This window comes from Podarcis vaucheri (assembly GCF_965113315.1).
Source record: "Podarcis vaucheri genome assembly, chromosome: 13".
NCBI classification, from domain to species: Eukaryota; Metazoa; Chordata; class Lepidosauria; order Squamata; family Lacertidae; genus Podarcis; species Podarcis vaucheri.
The window spans coordinates 52,942,901-52,969,356 of record NC_138751.1 but is presented as its reverse complement, the minus strand read 5'-3'; the positions used below and the strand labels follow the sequence as shown (position 1 = coordinate 52,969,356).

Here is a 26,456-nt window from a genome sequence, read left to right as displayed (position 1 = left end):
CATTAAATGCCTGCCAGCAACGCTGCTTTCTTGCCCCACTGCATACTGTCTGCCATGCTGGGATTGCCATGGCTTCCTATTGGCAGTCACAGAAACTGCAGAGCATGACGACAGTCTTAGATTTCCATGTCTATAGGAGGAAAGGAGGAAAGAATATTATGAGAACTAGAACTGGATGAACTATATAAGTGTCCATTTGTATTTTAGCATCGAGGGAAGAGGGCTTACTGTAACAAAAATGCATTTCTGAAACAGAAGATTCATGAATTTTCCATGCCAGAAACTTGCTAATTGGAAAACTATTTTTCCAACTTACTGTACATATACCACTATTTCAACTGAGCATCAAAGTGATTATATAGGACCCAGAAAATACAGCTCAGTGGATAGGTTCTGCTTCACATTTAGGGCCAGTTCACACATGCAAGTACATTCTTACTTCTCTTGGATAACTTACAACTGAATATGTCAACTGTCTCCATTAAAAAACATTGTTTTTGAGATGGCACAAAAGTTAATTCTGTTTTGTTTGATTTGCAGAGGCTAATTCTGGCCTAATAGTCTATGCCATCTGCACTATTGTACTAAACTGTTCCTTAAACACTGTGATATAACAGACCTCCATGCTCACTGCATCTATTTGATTATAGTAGATGTACTCAGATGGTTTGAGGTCAAAAACAGGGCGTGGGGAGGAGGAGAATGAAGCCTTAATGTGGTTCCTGAAAGGTTTCGTCAAGAGGCCAACTGCAAGTAGTATTGTGCTTTTTCAGAATGAGTGTGAGATAGCACTACAACTTTGTTTATAAGTAATATACACAGAAACCCATTGTTTCTTTTCCTTTTAAGTAAAACGGAAATAAAAGATTCTTACTACTTTATCTGGTGTATCAAATGGGGACTATTTAGACTCATTTCCTACCACTTACCTACATCTGCTTCAGAGAAACAATTGGGGAAATAATTATTCATACTGGTTTTTTTGAAAATCATCTTCAAAATATTAATCAGATAAGTGTTTATTATTATTATTAACAGCTACACTTTCTAGTTAGGTGCAACCAGCTACTTAACAAGGCCTAGACTGAACCATAACCACTCTTTCCTTCTTTCTGCTGTGATGTGACTCTATCTGGAAGACCTGCGAACACAAGCTGACTATGTTTCACTGACTACCAGACAAAAGCTATCTTGCACATCAAACCCAGCGCAGGACAGAAAAATCAAATTGGTTTAAGGAGGATTAGAGTTTGAGGATTATGATCCTTTCTTCCAGGGATATAAATTAGCTTAAGATGACAGCAGAATTGGTGGCAAAAGAGGAAAATGCAGACCAAAAGGCACAGGGAAACTTCAGGACTTTGATGTTTACTGCTCATTAGAACAGAAACCCATCCTAGAGAAAAATCAGCTGAATAATGGTTTGTTAACACCTTTAAAAGAAAGAATAAAATGTTTACTCTATGTACTTTTTGAACCAGCACACTTCTGCTAAAGCTGCATCTATCTTCTTCTTTAGATTTAACAAAATCTACAAGGCAGCTAACAGTTCTTAAAAGGAGAAAATGCAGATTAAAACCAGGAAAGAAAAATTCAACAGCACATTAATAAAAACAGCAGAAGCCTAGCAAAGAAAACCAGTATCAGCAGCACAATCAAGAGGCCCCAAACATCTGCGGGGAAATGCCGGCATTGCCAGATGCCTGAAACTTAAAAAGAGAAGAAAGAGCAAGACAAACCTTGCCGGGAGGGAGGTGTGTGGCCTTGCTTCATGCCCTGGCCTCTCTGCTTGATTGTCTTGGGTTTAGATTGCCCTTTGAGAACTTCCAGAAGAGGAAGCCCCTGGTTTGACTTCAATATAAGGCAGCTTAATGTGTTCACCTGCTGCACCACTGGGAAGGGAAGCTTTAGGGAAGGGATAGGCAAACTCAGCCCTCCAGATGTTTTGGGACTACAGTGGCACCTCTGGATGCAAACGGGATCCATTCCAGAGCCCCGTTCGCATCCTGAGTAGAACGTAACACGCGACTGCACATCTGCGCATGTCATGTTTCACCACTTCTGCGCATGTGCGCGACATCATTTTGAGCATCTGCGCATGCGCAAGTGGCGAAACCCAGACATAATGCGTTCTGTTACTTCCGGGTCGCCATGGAGCGAACCTTGAAAACGCTCAACCTGAAGCATAATCAACCCGAGGTACGACTGTACAACTCCCATAATCCCTGACCACTGGTCCTATTAGCTAGGGATGCTGGGAGTTGTAGTCCCCAAACATCTAGAGGGCCGAGTTTGCCTATGCCTGCTTTAGGGGGTTAATGTGGGTGCAGTGGCAGAGAGTTGGTGGCTGATGAGCGGAGCAAGCAGGGGCACAGGAAGAGGTGGTCCTTAAGGTGACGTGGGCAACAAAGATTAAGTAGGCAAATAACTGGGCGCCAGTGAAGTTGTTATAAAACTGATGTTATATATTCTAGTGGTCTGTTCCAGTTGCACTGATGCTTACAGAATCGGTCTCTGCTAAGTTCCTCCTCGGCTATCCAGAGTCTGCTTTCCTGAAAATTAATTTGGGCTCATCCCCACTTAGCTTTCCTATGCAGTTTCTAGGCAGGGGTCCAAGTTTTCCAGATCCATGTCCAAGCAGGGATTTTGTTTTGGCCTGGAGCTTTCTCCGGAGAATCCAGTGTTTTACTGCTGAATCAGAACAAACACAGGTTTTCTCACTCTCCCAAGTTCCCATGAAGCTGATCGTGCAGGGAATGTGATTGACTCCTCAGAGGAAGAAGCTGATTTAAAGCAGCAAAAGAGACAGGAACCATCCAAAACTATGAAGAATCTTCACATTCAAAGAACAGAAACACATTATAGCACTAGGAGCAATAAGAATAGCCCAAGAATGACAAATGCCTGTCTTAGTTGAGACTGCAGGAAGTTCTTCTGCTCCTTGAGTTCTATTTCCTTTCCTTACATCTTTCCCCTGAGCAACAAATGATAACTTTAAGGAGACTGGTTAAAATTTGCAGGATTATGCGTTTTGGGGATGGGGATGCAAAATAGTGGGTTGCTATATTTGTTTAGCTCTATACGGCCTAGGACCCTCGTACCTACGGGACCACCTCTCCTGGTATGTCCCACGGAGGACCTTATGGTCTTCAAATAAAAGCATCTTGGAGATCCCGGGCCACAGGGAGGTTAGGCTGGCCTCAACCAGAGCCAAGGCTTTTTCGGCTGTGGCCCCGATCTGGTGGAACGCTCTGTCACAAGAGACTAGGGCCCTGCGGGACTTGACATCTTTCCGCAGGGCCTGCAAGACAGAGCTGTTCCACCAGGCCTTTGGCCAACGCATAGTCTGACCCCCTCCTTCGGTAATCCTCATAGAACTCTAGCCCAATGGTTCCATTAATTTGATTCTGAATTGATTTTAGAATGTATTTTAATTTTAATTTATGTAAATTGTGCTATTTTTACTGCTGTTAGCCGCTCTGAGCCCGGCTTTGGCTGGGGAGGGCGGGATATATATATATATATATATATATATATATATATATAATTATTATTATACCCTCTGATTGAAGGGCTGCCAGGATGAATAGCCTAAAGCAGTTGCCACGTTTTTTGAGTCCCCAGCTCCCTTGACCAACCACATTCTTTCTGTGGCTCCCCGGTGGAAGCCACTTACACTGGGTTCCCTTACAGGAAATAAGTGGGGATTTCCCCACTCTGCCCTTGACCCATTCCATCCCGCCCATTTTCAGCCCCATTTTGGGCACACTTGTAAGTGGGAACCCAAGCAACGCCATTGCTCTGCAGGGCCATGCTGCCACACTACTGAGCTGAGGTCTTGTTTAGAGGGTTTGGTGGGGGGGGGGGTTTGTTGCTCTTACTGATATTAATTTTGCATAAATTAACACTTCAATCTCCCAGGACATTCTATACAAGATCTCAAAGTAGCTGTCTTATTACGAAAGAACTTCAGAAATAGACTGGAAAGAGAAGTTGCTGAATTGCAACTTATTACCAAACTCAAAACCATGGAGAGACCTGGTCTGAATAGAGACATTGGATTCTTATCTCATTATACATGATAAAGCTATTTTTAGCCATCTCACCCCTTGCTTTTTCCTGTAAGACCAATTGCAGTCGTTAACAGTCATCAACAGGTTTACCACACCTATTAGCCAATCACCCATTTCCCACCACCCTTCTGAGTAATACCCCTCCCCACCCACTCGCTATATATAAGGGTCTGGTGACTTCTGTTTCAGCGTATCTGAAGAAGTGTGCGTGCACACGAAAGCTCATACCAAGAACTAACTTAGTTGGTCTCTAAGGTGCTACTGGAAGGAATTTGTTTGTTTATTTCAATTAATTTTGCATCTTTATCTTAGCTCTTTCTTGATTTATGCAGAAATTATTCAATTTGGCTGTGTACTTTTTGATGGGCATTTTTTTGCGGGTGTTCTATCACTACTTTTCTAATGTTTTGGATTATGTGTTTTTTTCCACGTTGTAAGCTGCCCTGACCATTGTTTTAACTATGGAAAGGCGGCATACAAGTAAAATTATTTGCATATGCATGTAATCAACTTCAATAACTGAGCAAATAAAGAGAAAACCTCACATGAAAATTGTAAGGTCAAGCTGTGGATCACATTCAAGAATATTTGAATAATAAAACTAAACTGGAAACCAAGTATGCAATCCAGCCAGTTAAGCACTTTGAAGTTCCACTAATTTAAATAAGGAGAATTAAGCACGTTAAACCTTTTCTTTAGTAAACCTAACTAAGATCCACGGTATGTAACCTGGATTGTGCTCTAAGAGTTCTTAAAATCAAAAGCTCTATTCAGCTGCAACAAATAATACATCTATGTAACAGCACTTAATGGAAGGGAACCGCAACCAGGCAAAACTAGTATTGCTACAGAACAACAATGACATTTAATACTTGGGCATCATAGAAATTCCAGCTGATTTTCTGTTTTAAATTATTGTCAGTGGTCGTCTTAGTTTCACATTCAAAAATAGCTGGTAAGACTGCCAAATGAGGCCACAACCCTAACAATAACTGACTTTTACAAACACCATTGTAAGGAAGGTAAAGGACCCCTGGATGGTTAAGTCCCGTCAAAGGCGACTTTGAAGTGCAGTGCTCATCTCACTTTTCAGACCAAGGGAGCCAGCGCTTGTCCACAGACAGCTTTCCAGGTTATGTGGCCAGCATGACTAAAACGCTTCTGGCGCAATGGAACACCGTGACGGAAACCAGAGTGTACGGAAACACAATTTACCTTCCCGCTGCAGCAGTACCTATTTATCTACTTGCACTGATGTGCTTTTGAACTGCTAGGTTGGCAGGAGCTGGGAAAGAGCAACGGACGCTCCCCCCTAGGCAAGTCCAAGACCGCAGCTGCACACACGTGGGCACAGACTGTGTAGAGGCCACAGACGCCAGTCCTACTTAGAATGTTCTTGCATGCACCAGCCCCACTCGCCCCACTCCTGACTTGTGCACACAGAGCGTGAATGCCTGAAAGGAGATGTTAAGAATGTTCACCTGAACAGTCACCAATTCCAGAGGCAAGATTACTCCCATTCATCAATCATGGCCCCTCTCCCAAATTAAAGTGAAAACAGGGCATGTGTACCCCTTTGCACGGTGGTATCTTTGGGAGCAGTTCTCCCTTTCAGGAGGTGGTGAGTCTAATTATGTGAGGAGGTAAGTTTTGGTAGGTCCACCCTTCTCCTCAAAAGCAAGCCATCAAAGGCTTCTTCTTTCCACACCATGAGAAGTCCAGTGCTGTTCACCAGTGGTTTATCATGTGTGATACAATTTCCCAATGGATAATTTAAATCAATGACCACAATCCTAAACCTATTTTGGCTTGTGTATTCGTACCTCATGTTACTGACACTTCAGGTCATGTGTTTTCGGGTTGTGGACTGCAGGAAACCCCAAAGTACCAGAACGGGTTACTTCCGGGTTTCGCCGCTCGCGCATGCGCAGAAACGCTAAATCGTGCTTTCCGCATGCACAGAAGGCCAAATCGCGCCTGCGCAGACGCAACACTTCAGGATGCTAGCGCTGTGGGTTGCGGACATGCCTCCGTCACAGATTATGTCCGCAACCCGAGGTTCCACTGTATATGTGAAAGGAATTTTGTCAAGAGAAAATAACAAGGATGAAAACAAAATTTCAAAGTACTAGTTTGTAGCATAGAAGTTGGGGGGAATAAAATGTTTTCTCCTCTTTGTGACAGAACCCAAGCAATTTGCTAGAAAAGATTGAAGTCATCCAACAGAGGGTATTCTCTTCTGCTCGTAGCTGAATACAAAAAGCTCTGGCAAGCTACAAATGAAGCCCCTAAATCAAATTCATCTACTCCAGTCCCTGAGGAGTCATCCATCATTCTTTTCATGAACCAGGGTGTTCTATGCGCCACACCCCCTTCCTCAGATCAATGAAGCAATTGGGGAATACTCCTTCTCCTCTCCTAAGGATGATTGATGACTCTTTAGGAGTGAAATGTGTGACATTTTATTTCTCTCGCTGATAAGATTCTATGACTCTGAACACCTTCAAGTTAATCTTTTCAACAGACTGAAAAAGAGATGGTCTAAAAGCTTTGAAAAGCACAATTGTTAGCAATGATTAATGGATTCATGACATAATGCTGTGTGTATATGAGTGTGTGTGTGTGTGTGTGTGTGTGTGTGTGTGTATGAATGTGTGTGTGTGTGTGTGTGTATGCACAGAGAGAGAGAAAGTGAGAGAGAGATTTTATACCCAATTTTGCTCACAATCTGTTGCCTAATATTTGCACGACATGATACATAATTCATCAAGTTTTTTGGGAAAAACTCTTACAGAAATATGTATAAAAAACATAACTTAGATCAGTGCATGGAAGAGTGGTCTCTTCCGCATCACCTATTTATTAACTAAACCCAGCATTGAAAATTTCAGCCCAACAGACAATGCATAGGATTTATTCATCATTTTACTACCTGCCCAGGACTGCAAAAATGAAAGGGAGGAGGGGTGTCAAGCTACAATAAATGGCTGGTGACCCCCCACTCTGCTTGCTGTTTTGCACCCTCCCCCTTTCAACCCCTGACATTGCAGGTTGAAAGGAGGAGCACACAGAACAAAGGATACTGCTGCCACCACTGGTATTTCAGGAAGCAAGAAAGAAACCTTCCTTTTAAGAGAGGGAGAGTATTTATAGTGCCATTGGGATTCTCTTTTTTCCACCATGGGTGGTGAGTGCAAAAGTGGGTGGGGTGCAAAAGGTATTTTGCTTCATCTACCCTTCCAGACAAAATGAAGTCAAGGACCTGGGGAAACACTCAAAATGGGTAAATAATGTGCTTGCCTGCCCATAACCGCTTCCAATATCTTCTAGCTTCCTGTTAAACAAGGCCGTACCTATGTAATCTTATGGAAACCAGCTTGAATGGCAGACAAAAAGAACCGGAACAAAGGCTCACTTACTTGAAATATTTGTTTCAGGGAGAAGAGTGCCCGCCTCAGCTCCCGTCCATTTGAATTGTAGAGTTTTTCTAAAGAAAAGACAAAAGAAAAAAGTTTAGTGGAAGTTTGATGTAAAATTCAGTTCTCATGACTGTAGGGAGCTGCATGGAATTATCTGTGAGGTTTTTAAATCAATATTCCTCAGTAATGCAACATACATCAAACATATGAGCAAGGCACAACAGAGCAGCACTAAAAACAAACAAACATTACAAAGATCAATTAAAATAGAAATACATGCATTGTTGATGAGTAAAGGTAAAGGGACCCCTGACCATTAGGTCCAGTCGTGGCCGACTCTTGGGTTGCGGCGCTCATCTTGCTTTATTGGCCGAGGGAGCCGCCGTACAGCTTCCAGGTCATGTGGCCAGAGCAGCGCACGGAAACGCCATTTGCCTTCCCGCCGGAGCGGTATCTATTTATCTACTTGCACTTTGACGTGCTTTTGAATTGCTAGGTTGGCAGGAGCAGGGACTGAGCAACGGGAGCTCACCCCGTTGCGGGGATTCGAACCGCCGACCTTCTGATCCACAAGTCCTAGGCTCTGTGGTTTAACCCACAGCGCCACCCGTGTCCCTGTTGATGAGTACCACCCCCTTTATTTATCAGACTGTGAAATCTTGGCGCAAATAATGATGTTTTCAGTTGGAGTCTGAAACCAAACAGTTCAGGAGATGGATACACCTCAAATAGGAAATCATTCCGGCGTTGGGGCTCTATCATGAAGAAGACACTTCTGCAAGTCTCTTCACACTGAATGCCGGCGGGGACTGTGAACAGAGCCCTGCTCCTTGCCCAGTCAATCTTAGGAATGAAATTGGCTACCGGAATAGCTGTTCCTGTAAATACAGGGCTTAGTAAACCATCACTATCACCTTGAACCAAGCCCAATAACACACCGGGAACCAGGAAGCAGATCTTTTAGGACGGTTGTTATGTGATCTCATCTCGCTGCGCCTGTTTACATGGCTGGAATGGAAAGAAGGAGCTGGAGCATCTATATACCTTGCTAAGGGTAGATTCTTCAGTAATCCTGATTCCTGGTGTATTTGCTCGCTATCAGTCCCACCATTTAACTGGGAGGGGGTAACTAAACATCAATCAATCAATAAATTAAACATTAATTTATAAAATGGCCGCAATGGAAAGCCAAACTATGGTTTAACGTGAATATTCAAGCATGCTGATGGCCAGAGATAAAATTGTGCCTACTCTGTTCTTTCCTGAGTCCTGCTGCTGCCACACTACCTGCAGCCAAGACATAGTTTGGCTTAGCATTATGTAGGAGCCCAACTTCATGATTTGTCTTCCCCAAGAAACCCCAAGTAACAAACAAGTATACAGTTTATCTGGAGCCAAGGTTGACCAGTCCAAGGTTGCCCAATGAGTTTGATGGTTGATTTTGAACCTAGACCCAACAATACACTCGCAAAAGGCAGGTATGCCAGATGGTTAAAAGGTTGTAGGATCATAGTCACCATGAGTGTCCAGAATTCCTTTCCTCACTTTTGAATAGGAGAACTAGACTTCTACATACACAGCTTCCACAAGGATAGCATATGGGCGCATTGGAAAGACTTCTCAGAAAGAAAGAAAACGCGAGGGTCGTTGCTCTACTGGGGTCAACAAAATCCAAACAAGTAAAATGCAACAGAACTGAATGCAACAGCAAAGGGTGCAATCCAGCAGCAAAGCCTCTTGAATGGGCCCCAGTGGAGCTTATTCGCTTCTGCGAGGGGCCATTGGAGGTCTTCCCACGGGTTTGTTCCCCATATGTTCTGCATAAGCAGAGAAGGCATGTTTTGGAAGCAAATGCTTTTGGTTCTCTTCTTTGAAAGAAGCGAAACATAACGGACATTTGCTGGGATCCAAATAGTTTCAGCCAATATGAAAGAGACGCCTCAGCAGTTGTTTGTAAACCTCCAAAGCAATATTCTGTCCTTGGCGCAGGAGAGAACCCCTCTTGCAGTTCTCACAACTCCTTATTCCTTACGGAGCTGACAAATCCCCAGCACAAAACATTGCAAAATGGAATGTCTCTTGTAATCACGGACCCAAACACACTTTTAATTATCCTAGCCCAAGAATCAATTCACTGGTGTGTACAAGTACATTATGTTTCTTGGCTGGATAAAATAAAGTCTTGTCAGGAAAGCTGAAAGGATAATAGGGGTTTTTTTGCGGGGTGGGACTTGCTGGGTTTTATTTTTAAAATTGTATTGTCTTCACGTGCTAAATAGGAACAAAATTATTCCTTGGAAAGATACTACCATCTGGCCTTTGTTAGAATTAAATTCTCTTCATTCTCATACAATTGAATACAGTTTGTCCAAAGATGGGTCTATCTGCCTGTGTGTTTTTGAAGAGAGGCAGAACTAGATTTTAATTTCATCACAAGAGTCATCATGGTATACACAGGATTCCCAGGCAACATGCCATCCTGGCATCGAATAGACATGGATCATCAGTGCTCCAGCAAGACTGCTGCATTATATACCTTCACATCAGATTTCATGTTTCAAGGTAGTATGTCTCTGTCGCTACACTACCACAACTCGTAATACATAAGGATGACCTAAAGCGTCATGACCAAACACATTTTATTTCTTGGACCCAACAGATACAGTGGTGCCCCGCAAGACGAATGCCTCGCAAGACGGAAAACTCGCTAGACGAAAGAGTTTTCCGTTTTGGAGGTGCTTCGCAAAACGAATCTCCTATGGGCTTGCTTCGCAAGACGAAAATGTATTGCGAGTTCCTGCGGGGTTTTTTCCTCCCCCCCTTTTTCTAAGCCGCTAAGCCGCTTATCAGCTGATCCGATCAGCAGATAAGCCGCTAAAAGCCGCTAATAGCGCTAATCCGCTAATCCATCAATGGGCTTGCTTCGCAAGACGATAAAAACCGCTAGACGAAGAGAATCACAGAATGGATTCTTTTCGTCTTGCGAGGCACCACTGTAATCCGTTTACTTCTGAATGAAGAGTGCCATTGAATTTAAGACCCAAACACCATGCTGCAAAACCTCAGGGCTCACCCAGTGTTCTCAAATAAGAACTCAGAAAGAATTAAACAGGGAATAGGGAAGATCCACATAAGGGTGCTAGCCTCATTAGCTTCCCATAATTCCCATTTCTACAGCAGAGGCAAAATCACAGCAACCGTTTAGGAATGTTTTCTCAGGGGTAAGTCACATTCAGATGAGCAGGGCTTTCTCCCTCGGAGGCACCATAATGAACCAGACGAAAATATCTGTAGGCCAGGGAGAGAGAATCCCTGGGGTTAGCGAGGGGCTAGTAAACCTCAACCACCCAGAGTTCCTGGCCACCAGAGCCCTAGCTCTGGGAGAGGAAGGGAGAGAACGCAAAATACTGGGGCCCCCACAGAGCCAAGATCACCAGCCAACCCCCCCACCCCGTTCCAAGTTGTGCAATCCTTCTGTAGTTGGGACAGAAGCTGGGACAGAGCAATGGGAGCTCACCCTGTTGCACAGATTTGAACTACTGACCTTAAGCACACCAGTGCAAGTAGATAAATAGGTACTGCTGTGGTGGGAAGATAAACAGTGTTTTCATGCGCTCTGGCTCTCGTCACAGTGTCCCGTTGTGCCAGAAGTGGTTTAGTCCTGCTGGCCACATGACCTGGAAAGCTGTCTGTGGACAAACGCTGGCTCCCTTGGCCTAAAGCGAGATGAGCGCCATACCCCATAGTCGCCTTTGACTGGACTTAACTGTCTAGGGGTCGTCTACCTTTACCTTTTTTTACCTTCAGTAGTAGTAATTAATGACACAAGCACAGAATGTGCTTGCTGTTGCTCATGCTGCGGCTGGTTCCCTCTTTGCTCCCGCAGAGCCTTTTCCTTCCTAGAGCTGGAATGATTTCCCGCATCTCTCTCCCTACAACATACAACTTTGCGTAATGACGAAGCCAAGCTACAATGTGGCTGTGCAAAATATGGAGTTACTTTGCTTAAGTGGCCCCTACCCATGTCTCCTAATCATGCTGTGGTTTAATAGTCTTCCATTTTTGAGGCTCCTTATCCTTTTTCTTCTTCTTCAAGGAAGTGGCACATTACACTCTGCAATTTGTGTCACAAGGTTAGACAGTGGTGACTGATGAAGAGGAGGAGTAAGAATTTGTGGATCACGGAGGGCCTTGCTTGGCAGCGACAGAGGTATCAGTCAGGTGGGAACTGTATGCTGTGGGTGCAGAGTGGTTAGTAATGTAAGCTGGGGTGCAGGCCCACTATATATTGGCCCAAACAGAGTCCTTTTATCCCCTCTTTAGACACAATACAGTGGTGCCTCGCAAGACGAAAAGAATCCGTTCTGTGATTCTCTTCGTCTAGTGGTTTTTTCGTCTTGCGAAGCAAGCACAATGACGGATTAGCGGATTAGCGCTATTAGCGGCTTTTAGTGGCCTATCTGCTGATCGGATCAGCTGATAAGCGGCTTAGCGGCTTAGAAAAAGGGGGGGAAAGGGGAAAAAACCAGCAGGAACTCGCAAGACATTGTCGTCTTGCGAAGCAAGCCCATAGGAAATTCGTTTTGCGAAGCACCTCCAAAACAGAAAACTCTTTCGTCTAGCGAGTTTTCCGTCTTGCGAGGCATTCGTCTTGTGGGGCACCACTGTATCTGCCTCTACTTCAGCCTAGTTCCCTTGGAACGACTGACTGTTTTTGGCTAGTAAAAGGTAAATGGACCCCTGACCGTTAAGTCCAGTTGTGGATGACTCTGGGGTTGCGGCGCTCATCTCACTTTATTGGCCGAGGAAGCCGGTGTACAGCTTCCAGGTCATGTGGCCAGCATGACTAAGCCGCTTCTGGCGAACCAGAGCAGAGCATGGAAACAGTGTTTACCTTCCCGCCGGAGCGGTCCCTATTTATCTACTTGCACTGGTGTGCTTTCGAACTGCTGGGTGGGCAGGAGCTGGGACCGAGCAACGGGAGCTCACCCCGTCATGGGGATTCGAACCACCGACCTTCTGATCGGCAAGTCCTAGGCTCTGTGGTTTAGACCACAGCGCCACCTACGTCCCTTTGGCTAGTAGTGCTACTTTTTAAAAAATCCAAATGCGGCATCAGTTGAAGTTCACTAACATTTTCTCCTTTTGTTCAAGCAAAAGCGAACATTCTACGATTCTATGATTCAGATAAAGTATTGAGAGAAATAACACACACTGAATACTTTGTGACTCCTATAGAATCATAGATTTGGAAGGGGCTGTGAGGGTCATCTGGTCCAATCCCCTGCAATGCAAGTATCTTTTGCCCAATGTGGTGCTCAAACCTACAATCCTGAGATTAAGAATTTCAGGCTCCACCAGCTGAGCTATCTCAGTTAACAATACAGTGGTGCCTCGCAAGACGAAAATAATCCGTTCCGCGAGTCTCTTCCTCTAGCGGTTTTTTCGTCTTGTGAAGCAACCCTATTAGCGGTTTAGCGGATTAGCGCTATTAGCGGTTTAGCGGTTATTAATGGCTTAGCGGCTTAGCGGCTAAAAGGCTATTAGCGGCTTAGAAAAAGGGGGGGGGAGCGGAAAAAATCGCAAGACTTGCAAGACGTTTTTGTCTTGCGAAGCAAGCCCATAGGGAAATTCGTCTTGCGAAGCGCATCGAAAAATGGAAAACCCTTTCGTCTAGCGGGTTTTTCGTCTTGCGAGGCATTCGTCTTGCGGGGCACCACTGTATCATCATTTTCACAGAACTGTATTTAGCAATGCATTTGTTTTTACCTGGAGCTGCTTTTCTAATGCAGATGTGTGCAAGTTGTGATGCATCGAACCAAACATAGCCCTGTGTGTCAGCTCGCCAGGAGCACGATAACCCTTTTTCTTTTCGCCATGTGCATGCATGGCAGGCCATAATGCATGTTCACTGTCTGATGCTCAGCTTCATGGGTCGCAATTTGTGCAAGGAGAGCTAGAGGTTAGAGGAACCGCAGGTGGCACACTTGATTTAAATCAGTTGCTGTTTGATTTATACATGTCTCACTTCTGGGTTGTTGTACTGCTTCCGTCATGTCCAAAGAGCAACTTGCGCTGGAAGTATCTGAAAACTAGATGTGCTTCCGTGGCTTATGAACTTTTCTCGACATGTTCTCCTTTGCGCACTGCAACAGCACTGCAACAGCTGGAAGTGCAAAGAACTTGTGCATTTGAGCAGCTGCCGGTGCTACAACATCCCCAGTCACTCCCAGTCTGATTCATCACTGAGCGCATCCTGTACTGTGTATCACTAACGAAAGTCAACTGCTTGGTGCAGAGGGTGAAAACACAGAACAAAGTAAATGTCTGGACGTTTTTCAGGAGGCATATAAAACTAATTATTGCCGCATGTCATTCTTTCATTGAATGTCAGACACATTTAACTGGTGTCCAGCAAGAGCAAGAAAAAATACCTTGGAGCGATGCCAAAACAAGGCTTTCGTCTGAGCTTTGTTTTTGTCTACAAAAGCCAATAATAAATCTGTTGGCAAGACAATGCACTTTCCTTTTTACTCCCAGACCCAGCAAAATATATCATTTTGTGAGGGGGATCAGCCACAGGCACAGTGCCCATTAGTACATTAATGCTGCTCTTCTGCATGTCTGCTGAGGTTATGTGGCTTCGCCTGTTACAAATTCATAGGGTTTGATCTAATCTGACTGTTGGTGTGTGTGTGTGTGTGTGTGTGTGTGTGTGTACTATTTGAAGCCTTCATGTTTTCTCCGACCACTCCAGGGGAGACACAATTTATACTCAGCAGAGAAAAAAATAGTTTTTGACTTTAAATTGTGGTCTGATTAAAGCAAAATACCATGGCCTATATGCATTCGGATGAATAAAGTTGTCAAGTGTTCTCTCCCTTTCTCTGACAGGTAGATAAATGCAGATAGATGACTAGCACATAAAAGAGATGATGAAGATAATCATTTTGAAAGGATGCAGTCAACACGCAACTTCACAACAGATTTTCACTGCTATGACCAAGTGGTGCAATTTCCACCACAAAGTGCCTTTGTACATACTAGGGCAGGCATAGGCAAACTCAGCCCTCCAGATGTTTTGGGACTACAAATCCCATCATCCCTGACCACTGGTCCAGTTAGCTAGGGATCATGGGAGCTGTAGTCCCAAAACATCTGGAGGACTGGGTTTGCCTATGCCTGTTCCAGGGCCTCTTTGCTCTTAGGCCCTTGGGACACTATTGCAAAAACCATTCAAGGTGCCGGGGGGGGAGGGAGATCTCTGGAGTGAGACCTCTCTGCTTCGCCCTGTGTGCTTCCAACACTGCCTAGCAAAACCAGTATTGTACCTACACTACAAAACCTCACACAAACCATTTGAATGCAAAACATATCATCAGCACATAATTATTTCTGTCATTCCTCTCCTAGGTTTCAATAACTTATCGCAAGAAATGAAGTAATTTCTTTTGTTCAGACTGTCTGGGCTCCCAGAGACCTGAAACATGATAATACAAACTGGCTGTGAAGTGAGCCATGAAGCCAGTTCTCAGGATTTGCACACAGGCACTTCTGAAAAAGGGCTCCCTCCCCCCACCAAACCAATGAATCAATGCTTTCCTCATTATTTGTTCACAAAGAGTGCTGACAGCATATAATTTACCCTTATTGGAAAGTGCTGCAGTAGATCACTTATTCAATTGATCAGTCGTTATCCAACAGGCGTAGGGCTAGCTCTCCTCAGATATCTGACAATGTACCATTATGTTGTGCAACGCGAAATGCAGAAACAACTCCGACAACCAGGCAGCTGTCAGTTAACACTCAGGCCCTCCTCAGAGTCTGTTGCTGGAAAATAAACTATTTCCGTATGCTTATTTTGGTAGGGCTTGCCGTGGAATTCGGTACAAGGCACTACTCCAGTTAAAATCTGGGGTGCTGATAGGTTGGGTGAGTGACGTGAAATGGCTAGCTCACTAGACCATGGGCCAAACCCAGACTACAAGGTTCAAGGCCGAGTCCCAGGGTCATAAATAGGAACCCCTCCCAACACTGTCCATGCCTCTAATATATATTTAGGATTCAGCCATAGGTCAGGTGGGTGGGTGGGTTTAAATTCTTGCTGGAATTTGTCTGTTTTGAAAGACAATGGAGTGCAACCTCTGGAGGTGAAGCCAAACCACCAGAGAATCGCAGTGCCCGCTGTGGCTGTAGAGACCACGCTGCAGCTACAGAGACCAGTAACTCATAACTGCTGTCTCCTGTGTTGTTTTTGTTGTGTTATCAGCACCAAAGCGACTTCCCTAGGGTGCAAGTCTGCTCAATGTGTCTGGAGATCCTGGGCTGCCCAGATGACAAGACCTCTCTCTCAGCCTCACTGATGTGATCCAAAGGAATGCAGAAGAACACCTGAAGGAGCGTCTCCACCCCCACCGTCCAGCCCGGACGCTGAGGTCCAGCGCCGAGGGCCTTCTGGAGGTTCCCTCACTGTGAGAAGCAAAGCTACAGGGAACCAGGCAGAGGGCCTTCTCGGTAGTGGTGCCCACCCTGTGGAACACCCTCCCACCCGATGTCAAAGAGATAAACAACTACTTGACATTTAGAAGACATCTGAAGGCAGCCCTGTTCAGGGAAGTTTTTAATGTATGATATTTTAATGTATTTTTAATCTTTGTTGGAAGCCGCCCAGAGTGGCTGGGGAAACCCAGCCAGATGGGCAGGTACAAATAAATTATTATTATTATTATTATTATTATTATTATTATTATTATTAGGCACCAGCTTGGCTTCAGGAGTTGCCAGAAGGAGGTATACAAGATGTCATCCAACATTCTTAGGGACTCTACTCCAGATTTGTGTAGAGTTTACTGCTTAACAGGGCCGTCTTAAGTATATCTGGCGCTGTGGCGCAAAGATCCCTCCAGCGCTGCCGCCCCCCCCCCATTTCCCAGAGTTGCTGACCTTTTTACGGAGCTGCTGGCAGCTTTGCAAGGCTGGAGGAGGCGGGCCGGAGGGCGGCTCCTCTGGTGGGGAAGAGGCAGAAAGCTCCAGGCACAGTGCTGCTTCAGCGAGGCGGGTGAGGGCGGCGAGCTGATGCCTCCGCCTCTTCCCCTGGCGCCCTCCAGAACTTGGCGCCCTGGCGCCCCACGCCACTTGCCTCTATGGGCAAGACGTCCCTGCTGCTTAGCCTTTTCTCCTCCTGAATGTGTTCCACAAGGCAGCAGGTAAGGGTTTCTCCTCTGGGGATGGAGGCGCAGATACCTGGGGAATGGAATCCCATGGAGCGCAGAACCTAGCTGGATCCTAAAGGACATGGTAGATGGCAGCGGAACAAACTGATTTTTAAAAAAAGCTCTCACGAAGCCAAGCTGAAAACAGCCTGTTCCGTTCCTTCTAGACCCACGCCCTGTGAATTTAATCCTTGCCCTACAAACTCTAAGCAGGAGTTAAACCTGAGATCAGGTGTTGCAATGAACACTGAGCATGCCCAGTGGCCATGGGATGCTGGATTACTGATGGGAAGCAAAGGAAGACCAGAGGCAGGGGATGCAATGGAGTATCACTGAAGAGAACATGACTGCCTGTTTCCTTGAACAGAGGAACTCCACACCGAAACTTTTTGTTGCAGGTCCCACTTGTCCGTCCCCCGCCTTTACACTTGAATAATCTACTTACACAGCAACTGAGAAGCAGATATACCACTGGAGCAGAAATAGCAGGCTGCCACAACTCTTGCTTTCAGGTTGTCTAATTGCTTTGCGGCATTCTAGTTGAGCAAGTAAGAACAAACACTTTCTCGACATAAGCAAATAATAGAGCAAGGCCATTCTGCTGCTCCTTCTGCAACTTGGTGTGGAGCTTGCCAGGAACAGGCACAAAGCAACTGGTATAAAATGCGCAAATTGGTGTGACTGAATTTGCAATATTAGCAAACAATTTGCACAACATGTCGAATCATAGAATCATAGTATTGTAGAGTTTGAAGGGACCTCAAGGGCATAGCTGTCAACATTTTCCTTTTTTAAGGGAAATTCCCTTATTCCGAATAGGATTCCTCGCAAGAAAAGGGAAAAGTTGACCGCTATGCTCAAGGGCCACTGAATCCAGCCCCCCGTGATGCAGGAATCTCAGATTTGGGTATCCAAGTTATGTCAAACTTTTACATGGATATGGCTTCAGAAACATCTGTGTTTTCCCATTAGATACCTAAGTTTCTTCAGTTCAACCAGCTGAATCCCATTTGTTTAAACAATTGAAGGAATTCAGCATATATTGCAATGAAGTCAACAACTGTAAGAAAAATATTGGATAAGATCAGGGTTTATTGGTAATGAGATTATTTCTTCTACTCTACAAGATGTAGTATACATACAAGTATTTAAGGCCTTGTTTAGCTATGTAACTGTTTTCCATAAAGGAAACTGTTTGCCGAAAGAAAGAAAGAAAGAAAGAAAGAAAGAAAGAAAGAAAGAAAGAAAACAGATTTTATGTGTAAATATGTAATGAAACAGTTGATAATGCAACAGTGTTTCACTAATGCCTAAAGAATTCTGGTAACTATAGCTTGGTGGGGTTCTGAATTCTCCCATACAGGGCTATTGCCTCTTAAAAGAAGCATCCCTCCACATAAAACAACAATACCCAGAATTCCTTGGGAAGAGGGATGACTGTCAAACCAGAGTCAGCAACACTTTTGAGTGCAACATTCTCTTTTCTGTGCCTTTTCCCAGCAACAATATTTTAACAGTTGCTGGATGGCAGGATGCCCAGAAAACATTTGCCAATCAATCAGATGCATTAGACTGTATGCCATTTGCACCAAACAATAGTTCAAGGGGGAAAGCACTTGGAAATTAATACAATAAAAATGCAGTTAAAGACATTAGAGTGTTTTAATACATATTTGTAAGTCGTTTGAAGACTGCAAAGATGGTAGGGGGAAATTAATCTCTAACATCCACTACCAGTTCTCACACCTCTCTTTTGCTCATGATTCAGTTCAAGCAAGATAAACTTCTTAGAGTTTAGTGAAAAATAAGACTTAGATGGCAATGGTGACAACACTTCTAATCCCCACTTGAAGACAGTGGTATCTTGGGTTACATACGCTTCAGGTTACAGACACTTCAGGTTGCAGACTCCACTAACCCAGAAATATTACCTCGGGTTAAGAACTTTGCTTCAGGATGAGTACAGAAATCATGCTCCGGCGGTGCGGCGGCAGCAGGAGGCCCCGTTAGCTAAAGTGGTGCTTCAGGTTAGGAACAGTTTCAGGTTAAGAACGGACCTCCAGAACGAATTAAGTACTTAACCCGAGGTACCACTGTACCATAAACCATTTGAGAGAGCTGGAAAAATTCCTCTCCCCTCCAAAATCAGAAGGTTCTTTTAAAAGGCCTCTCAGTTTGAGGTCAGAGGGTAAACTAATGCACTCAATCTGATGAAATGATGCGTTGCAATTTTTAACAGCATGCATTTGTTTACTTATATATTTAAAAATTATTTTATGCCGCTTATTTCATAAAATGGATCCAAGTGGTTTGCAACAGAAGCACATTAAACTGTACCGTAAAGCCACATTAAAAAGATCAAAATCCGATATCAATTGACCACTGTGGAAGGATGTATTCTTAATTCCCTGCACAGGCCTGGCAGAATATAACAGATTTTCAGCTGGTCTTTAACAGATGGCACAGAAGGCTCCTGCTGAATCTCTATTGGCAGAGTTTTTCACTGGACTGAAGGCTCTATTTATTGTTGTTCTCAAATGAGCTGGCTGGCCTGGGTAACAACCACAAGACAGCTTTTGCCTAGGCTTGTTGTTTTCAAAATATAACAAGAAACCTAGAATCAGTATATGAACTGACTGCAAAACTATGAATATCTAAACTAAGTCCTCAACTACTTTATTCCGGTCTTCTTGCACCACCATTACCCTAGTATTTATGGTTTGTGCCCCCATAATTCTCACTTTTCTTCTTCAACCTCTCAGGCCACAGTCTCCACCACCTCAAATTCTTAGCTTCCTTCCCACAGTTCGTCCGACCTCGAAGCCAGGTATACCCAACATGATGTCCTACAGATGGCAGTTGGAGTCCAATGACATCTGCAGGGCACAACACAGACTACCTCTGCCCTAGGCCCATTTGTGTGTTTCCCCACTTCCACAACTGGTGAGGGAAACATTGCACTCCTTCTGGGGTAGTTTGCACCCCACCCTGCACTAAACTCCCACAAGTGGCTGCCAGAAGCTTCTGTCAGCATGTGACAGAAGCCACCCCCTTGGAACGGCTTCAATTAACCAGCTAAACCTGGTCAGGGTAGCCCTCAATGTGTTAGAGACTTCACCTGTGTGTGAAGGCAGGCTGGGACAGATGCAACACATAATACCAAAAGCCAGTGGCATAGCATGAGTTGCTGGCACCCGGGGCAGGGCAAGCGTTGCAGCGCCCCCAGTGGACTGGCCAGCTGGGGGTGGGGGCATGCACCAGGGGGTGTGCGTGGAGCCCACACAGAGGGTGAATGGAGCCCGCCTCCAACAAGCTCCTTGCCCACTGACTCCATCCACTTGCCCGCTAGAGCAGCGGTTCTCAACTTGTGGGTCCCCAGACATTGTTGGACTACAACTCCCATCATCCCTGAGCTCTGGCCTTGCTAGCTAGGGGTGATGGGAGTTGTAGGTCAACAACATCTGGGGGCCCACAGGTTGAGAAAGGCTGTGCTAGACCGACCCGCCTGCTGCTGCACCTCAGCTGCCAGGGAGCCTGAGCCACGGCCCCCTGCCGCCCCCCCCCCCACTACAGCTCTATCGAGAGAGGGTCCAATGGTCAAGAAGGCATTTTCTGTATGAGCTGTGGAGGGACATTAGGGGCAGATGGGGATCATCAACCTGGGAAGGTGGCCCACCTAAGGGAAGCAAAACTGATCCCAAACCTCCTCTGCCTTTTACAGATAGGTAGCCGTGTTGGTCTGCCATAGTCAAAATAAAAGAATTCCTTCCAGTAGCACCTTAAAGACCAACTAAGTTAGTTCTTGGTATGAGCTTTCGTGTGCATGCACACTTCTTCAGATACACTGAAACAGAAGTTGCCAGATCCTTCTATATAGTGAGAAGGTGGGGAGGGGTATTACTCATTACCAAACTCAAAACCATGGAGAGACCTGGTATGAACAAAGACATTGGATTCTTATCTCATTATACATGACTAAGCCATTTTTCACCTTCTCACCCCTTGCCTTTTCCTGTAAGACCTATTGCAGTCATTAAGAGTCATCAACAGGCTCATCTCAGCTATCTGCCAATCTCCCATTCCCACCACCCTTCTGAGTAATACCCCTCCCCACCTTCTCACTATATAGAAGGATCTGGCAACTTCTGTTTCAGTGTATCTGAAGAGGTGTGCATGCACACGAAAGCTCATACCAAGAACTAACTTAGTTGGTCTTTAAGGTGCTACTGGAAGGAATTTTTTTATTTCTCCTCTGCCTTGCGTGATATCTTTGGGAGAAGAAAACACCGAGACACTGAGATCCAGCGCTGAGGGCCTTCTGGCGGTTCCCTCATTGTGAGAAGTGAGGTTACAGGGAACCCCACGCCCTCCCATCAGATGTCAAGGAAATAAACAACTATCTTATTTTTAAAAGACATCTGAAGGCAGCCCTGTTTAGGGAAGTTTTTAATATTTAATGCTGTATTGTTTTTAACACTCGATTGGAAGCCGCCCAGAGTGGCTGGGGAAACTCAGCCAGATGGGCGGGGTATAAATAATAAATTCTTTTATTTATTTATAAAAGGCTAAGGAGTAAACCCTGCAGAAATCTGGAATGGAGTCCCTAAGGTAGTTGGATGGCACCTTGTATGTCTCCTTCCAGCAACTCCTGCAGCCAAGCTGGTACCAGACATATGGCTCTGCTTTCCTTTGGACCACGTCAGCAAGGCCAAGATGGGGGTCTTGTCGTCTGGGCAGCCCAGGACCTCCATGCACACTGCAAACGCAGGTGTTTGACTCCACCTACAGAGGCGCACTCCATTGTCTCTTGAGAAAGAGACAATTACCTCCAGTAATAGGGGCAAAGGCTGATTGCCAAAGAATGGATGCTTTTGAATTCTGGTGCTGGAGGAGACTCTTGAGAGTCCCATGGACTGCAAGAAGATCAAACCTATCCATTCTGAAGGAAATCAGCCCTGAGTGCTCACTGGAAGGACAGATCCTGAAGCTGAGGCTCCAATACTTTGGCCACCTCATGAGAAGAGAAGACTCCCTGGAAAAGACCCTGATTTTGGGAAAGATGGAGGGCACAAGGAGAAGGGGACGACAGAGGACGAGATGGTTGGACAGTGTTCTTGAAGCTACAAACATGAGTCTGACCAAACTGCGGGAGGCAGTGGAAGACAGAAGTGCCTGGTGTGCTCTGTTCCATGGGGGTCACGAAGAGTCGGACACGACTAAGCGACTAAACAACAACAAATAGGGGCAGAATGCCTCTGAATGTGTTTCTGGGGAACACGAGTGAGAAAGTGTTACTGTGCTCAACAAGCATACTGTTGGCCACTCAGAGAACAGAAAGTTCAACTGAAGGGGCCTTTGGTCTATCAGGTCTCTTTTCCTGAGGCACAATAACTCTGTGGTAAAGCGGGAAGGATAGGTTTTGCCACAACTCACCCCTGTATAAGGACATGATCAGCCACCCCATCTGGTGAGCAGATTTGTAAGCTCAGGGCTAGTGCACAACCAGAATGCCTGACTGACATCCCTCCAGTTGCTGGCAGGGTTCAAGGCTGGTCATACAAGAGTTGCGTTTTTAATTACGATCTCCCTCGTAATTACAAAGGGATGGGAATGAAGTCCCCATCCCTCAGAGCACCTAACGAGTACGTAGCAATGACCCAACTTGGATATGTCTCACACACCATCCTATTTTATTTTATTTTAAAGCACCTAACTGCCATTGGGGGAAGGCACTAGGGGAAAGCAAAGCCACAGAGTACAAATCAGCTTTTTAAACTGGGCTTTAGGTCGACGCATCCCTTTATTTCAGAGTCCGGAGTGTCCTCCTACATTCAAAAGGGTGTTTTATCAAACTTTCCATATCCTCCGCGGTCTGGAAGTCATTGCTTCAAGATCAGCTGCATCCCACATTTGTTTTAAATGTCACACACACATACTTATGCAGCTCTGAGCTTGTTGGAGACGCCAGATTGCCTGGGGCCGGGATTCAGCTCTCTTCCCGTTTTGCTCCACAGAAATCCCACCGAGGTCTTTCTCCTCTGCTCTTCTCTTCCAAAGAAAGATTTCAGAATACTCCAGACGAAACTTACATGCATTACATCAACTTATTTGCAAAACCGGTCGTTGCTCTGTCCCGCTAACTGTAAGCAAACAAATCCTGCACAGGTGGGCGCAGGTGAAGCATAGCAATACTCTGGATTCTGTCCCTGGCCGGGGGGCCAAAGGTCACTGCAAGGCTGCACCCCTAACCTCCAAAGAAGAACATTGCGGCAAAGGGTAGACCATGGGTAGGCAAACTAAGGCGCGGGAGCAGGATGCGGCCCAATTGCCTTCTAAATCCGGCCCGCGGACGGTCCAGGAATCAGTGTGTTTTTACATGAGTAGAGTCTTTTTATTTTAAATGCATCTCTGGGTTAATTGTGGGGCCTGGTGTTTTTAAATGAGTAGAATGTGTGCTTTTACAGTGGTACCTTGGGTTACATACGCTTCAGGTTACAGACTCCGCTAACCCAGAAATAGTACCTCGGGTTAAGAACTTTGCTTCAGGATGAGAACAGAAATCATGCTCCGGCGGTGCGGCAGCAGCAGGAGGCCCCATTAGTTAAAGTGGTGCTTCAGGTTAAGAAAAGTTTCAGGTTAAGTACGGACCTCCGGAACGAATTAAGTACTTAACCCGAGGTACCACTGTATTTAAAATGCATCTCCGGGTTATTTGTGGGGCATAGGAATTTGTTCATCCCCCCTCCAAAAAAATATAGTCTGGCCCCCCACAAGGTCTGAGGGACAGTGGACCGGCCCCCTGCTGAAAAAGTTTGCTGACCCCTGGGGTGGACCAACACAGACTCTTTGATGGCCAAAGAAGTAGCACCTGCAATTTAAATGCCAGTTGCGCTGGCACTGCAGGAGAAAGGCCACTGCAAATGCCAAGTCAGGCAAGAAAACCAGCACAGGAAGATTAGCCCGACCTAAACTGGATATAAATGTTTGCAACTCACCACATTATTTTGGCCTTGAAGAGTGTTCTAACTGCTCCACGTGTATTATCTCCTTGTAACAGTGTTCGAAACTCCCATTGTTCTAGGCACATTTTGTGACAGGGCGGGCAGTTTCTGAGCTCTGGGCGCAGTACTGTGCCTACGGTTTCAGATTAAAACTGCAGAGTGGAAGGAAAGGCAGACCTTTTTCTGCCTCCCCACTTCCAGCTACTCTCTGAAGACTGGAGAAGGGACCCTCTTAAGAATATTAGGGGAGTGGGCAGGGGAGGGACTCCAGGGGTGCCCAAACTTTTTCAAAGAGGGCCAGATTTGATGAAGTGAACATGCGTGAAGGCCGATGTAGTGGGTATGAGTTACTCGTGCGTAAACTGGTGCCTTTCTCGGTTAATTTGTCTTGTTAAACCTTTGTGACTGCACAGCCCCTTCTCATCGTGGCTGCCTCAGTCACTGGCAGAATCCGTCAGTGGGCGTTTCTTGAACCTCTTCCAACATAAAAGTTGTTTGACACCCAGTCTCCTCCTCCTCTCACTGCGCGGGAGTCTTCTGCGCAGGGAAGGCGTGGGTAGCGGAGGACCTGGGCTCTCCTCACTGATGTCCAGTGAAGAGTCCTGGAGCCCTCTCTCCACTTCCCCCGTCTGCCCCCCTTTATCCCTGGTGTTGCGCTGATTGGCTTCCCCCTCTACTGAGCTGTTTCTCCCCCTGCTGCTGGGTCCTTCGCCAGCATCATCTGGGAGCCTCCCCTTCGCCTCTCCCTCCGATGTCAGTTCCCTGACAGCCGACCTACGTTGTTGAGCTTTTTAAAGGATTTTTAACCCAGGACATATACTACCACAGGGGCCAGATTAAATCAACCGACGGGCCGGATTAGGCCCCCAAAACGGACTTTGGACAAGCCTGGACTAGACCATGTGAAAAATGAACATAATATTTTATCTGCAGTTCATTCATTTTCAGCTTTGTTTTCTTGTCATTAAAAAAGTGCGCCAAGGCATTCCGTTGTTGCGCCAATTACCTAGGTTTAAGGTGCCATTTAGCTCCTAGCTTTCATATTTCAGTTTCTAACATAGCCTTGGAATTCCTACACCGTCTCCATTGGAATTTTGGCTTTTATCTTTCAGTGGAGTTTCTCGGTTACAGAAGAGACAAAAGGAACCAGCAACAGTATTTCTCAGACAAGTTCTGAATGTCCCGACACCCAACAACAGAGAAGCAGGCTGGAGAAGAGAATGACCTGCCGTTCCTCATCCCTTAGCCAACATGAAGAGATCTACAAGGATTGTTTGAACTGACTGTAAGGGTTAACTACCTTGACAGCTCATAAACTGGGTTCAGCCTTTATGTACATTTTTTAAAAACCCCATCATCCAACCTGTCTTTATTCAGTGTTTGACCGGGACTCAGCAATACCGGGGTACTTTGGAACAGCTTTCTTCCACCGCAACACTAAAAAGGCAAGTGTTGGATTATTCCCTACAGGAAATCAGTCTCTCATATTTAGTTCTACCAAACAGCTGCTAACGGAACAAAAATAGCCTTGCACTTCACATAGAGCCTGAAACAGAAGCAGCCTTATCATGTTACATGGTTTTATAAATGCCACCTTTTTTTAAAGAAATACTCATTAACAGAAATTGCTGTCCTGTCACCTTTAATCAACTGCCACACAGCTACTTAATTATTGCTCAGAATGCAGTACGTATATCGGATGCCAACTTTAAAAGCTGCCTTCAATTAGTAAAAGGAAATCAAATATCACCTGAAGGTACAAAATGAAAGAGTTGTTGTTGTTGTTGTTGTTGTTGTTGTTGTTGTTAATAATACCCCGCCCATTTCACTGGGCTGTCTCAGCAATTGTGAGTGGCTTCCAACAGAATATACAAAAATGTACACAGCAGAACATCACACTTTAAAAGCTTCCCAATGCAGGGCTGCCTTCAGATGTCTACAGAAGGTCATATCATTATTTATCTCTTTGACATCTGACAAGAGGGCGATCTACAAAATGGGTGCCACTACCAAGAAGGCCCGATAAATGAAAAGCACTTGACTATGGAGCTCTAACCTGAGGCTTGAGCCAGCCGTTGCAGCTCCTCGCCTTCTGACATACCCATTTTCCTTTCTGAAGCCCACGGATTCCGACGCACCTCCCCATCAAACTTTGCTAGACCTACAGTTTCTCCGTGAACACACACACTTAAAACCTTTCCTGACCTTAAACCTCGACAACCATCCATTCTTTCAATGCCACCTTCCTAAAAAATACAGAGGTAATAAACACTGGGAAAGTGAGCAGACATTGGCGTGGGAGATTCAGTTCCAATCCCCGTTCAGCCTTGAGGAGCACTGGTTGCACTGGTGGAGGAAGGGGGGTTCGGTGGGTGTGGTTCGCCCCGGGTGTCATCCCTAGGGGGGTGGCATTGATGCCCCGCCCCCCTGGGGCGCTCGCTGTGGGCGGCACCCCCCTGGGATGCTCACCATGCCCCTGCGGGTGACTAACCCCGCCCGCCCCACGGGCAACTAGCCCTGCCCCACGGGCAACTAGGCCCACCCTCAGGTGCACAGCATATGCGCCACTCCGGGTGCCAGAGCAGCTAGCTCCGCCTCTGACTGGTTGACTTTGGCGGCTGTCCATTTCTCAGCCTAACCTACTTCACAGGTTCATCGAGGAGGCAAAGAAAAGGGGGACAAATGTCGCAACTGGAGAGAGACCTGTTGGAATGTAATGTAAAAGTGCTGTCTAAAATGTATAAGATATTT

General features: G+C 45.6%; 1 protein-coding gene across 12 annotated transcripts in view; it reads right to left on the bottom strand.

Moving 5' to 3' along the window:
* The window catches only part of FHOD3 (formin homology 2 domain containing 3), a 352,366-nt gene that overhangs the window by 174,275 nt on the left and 151,635 nt on the right, over positions 1 to 26,456 (bottom strand). For all 12 annotated transcript variants that reach the window (XM_082194682.1, XM_082194676.1, XM_082194681.1 and 9 more), the window contains exon 4: positions 7,493 to 7,560. In XM_082194682.1, coding sequence (XP_082050808.1) covers positions 7,493 to 7,560 — 68 coding nt within the window. The remainder of the gene's footprint in view (positions 1 to 7,492; positions 7,561 to 26,456) is intronic.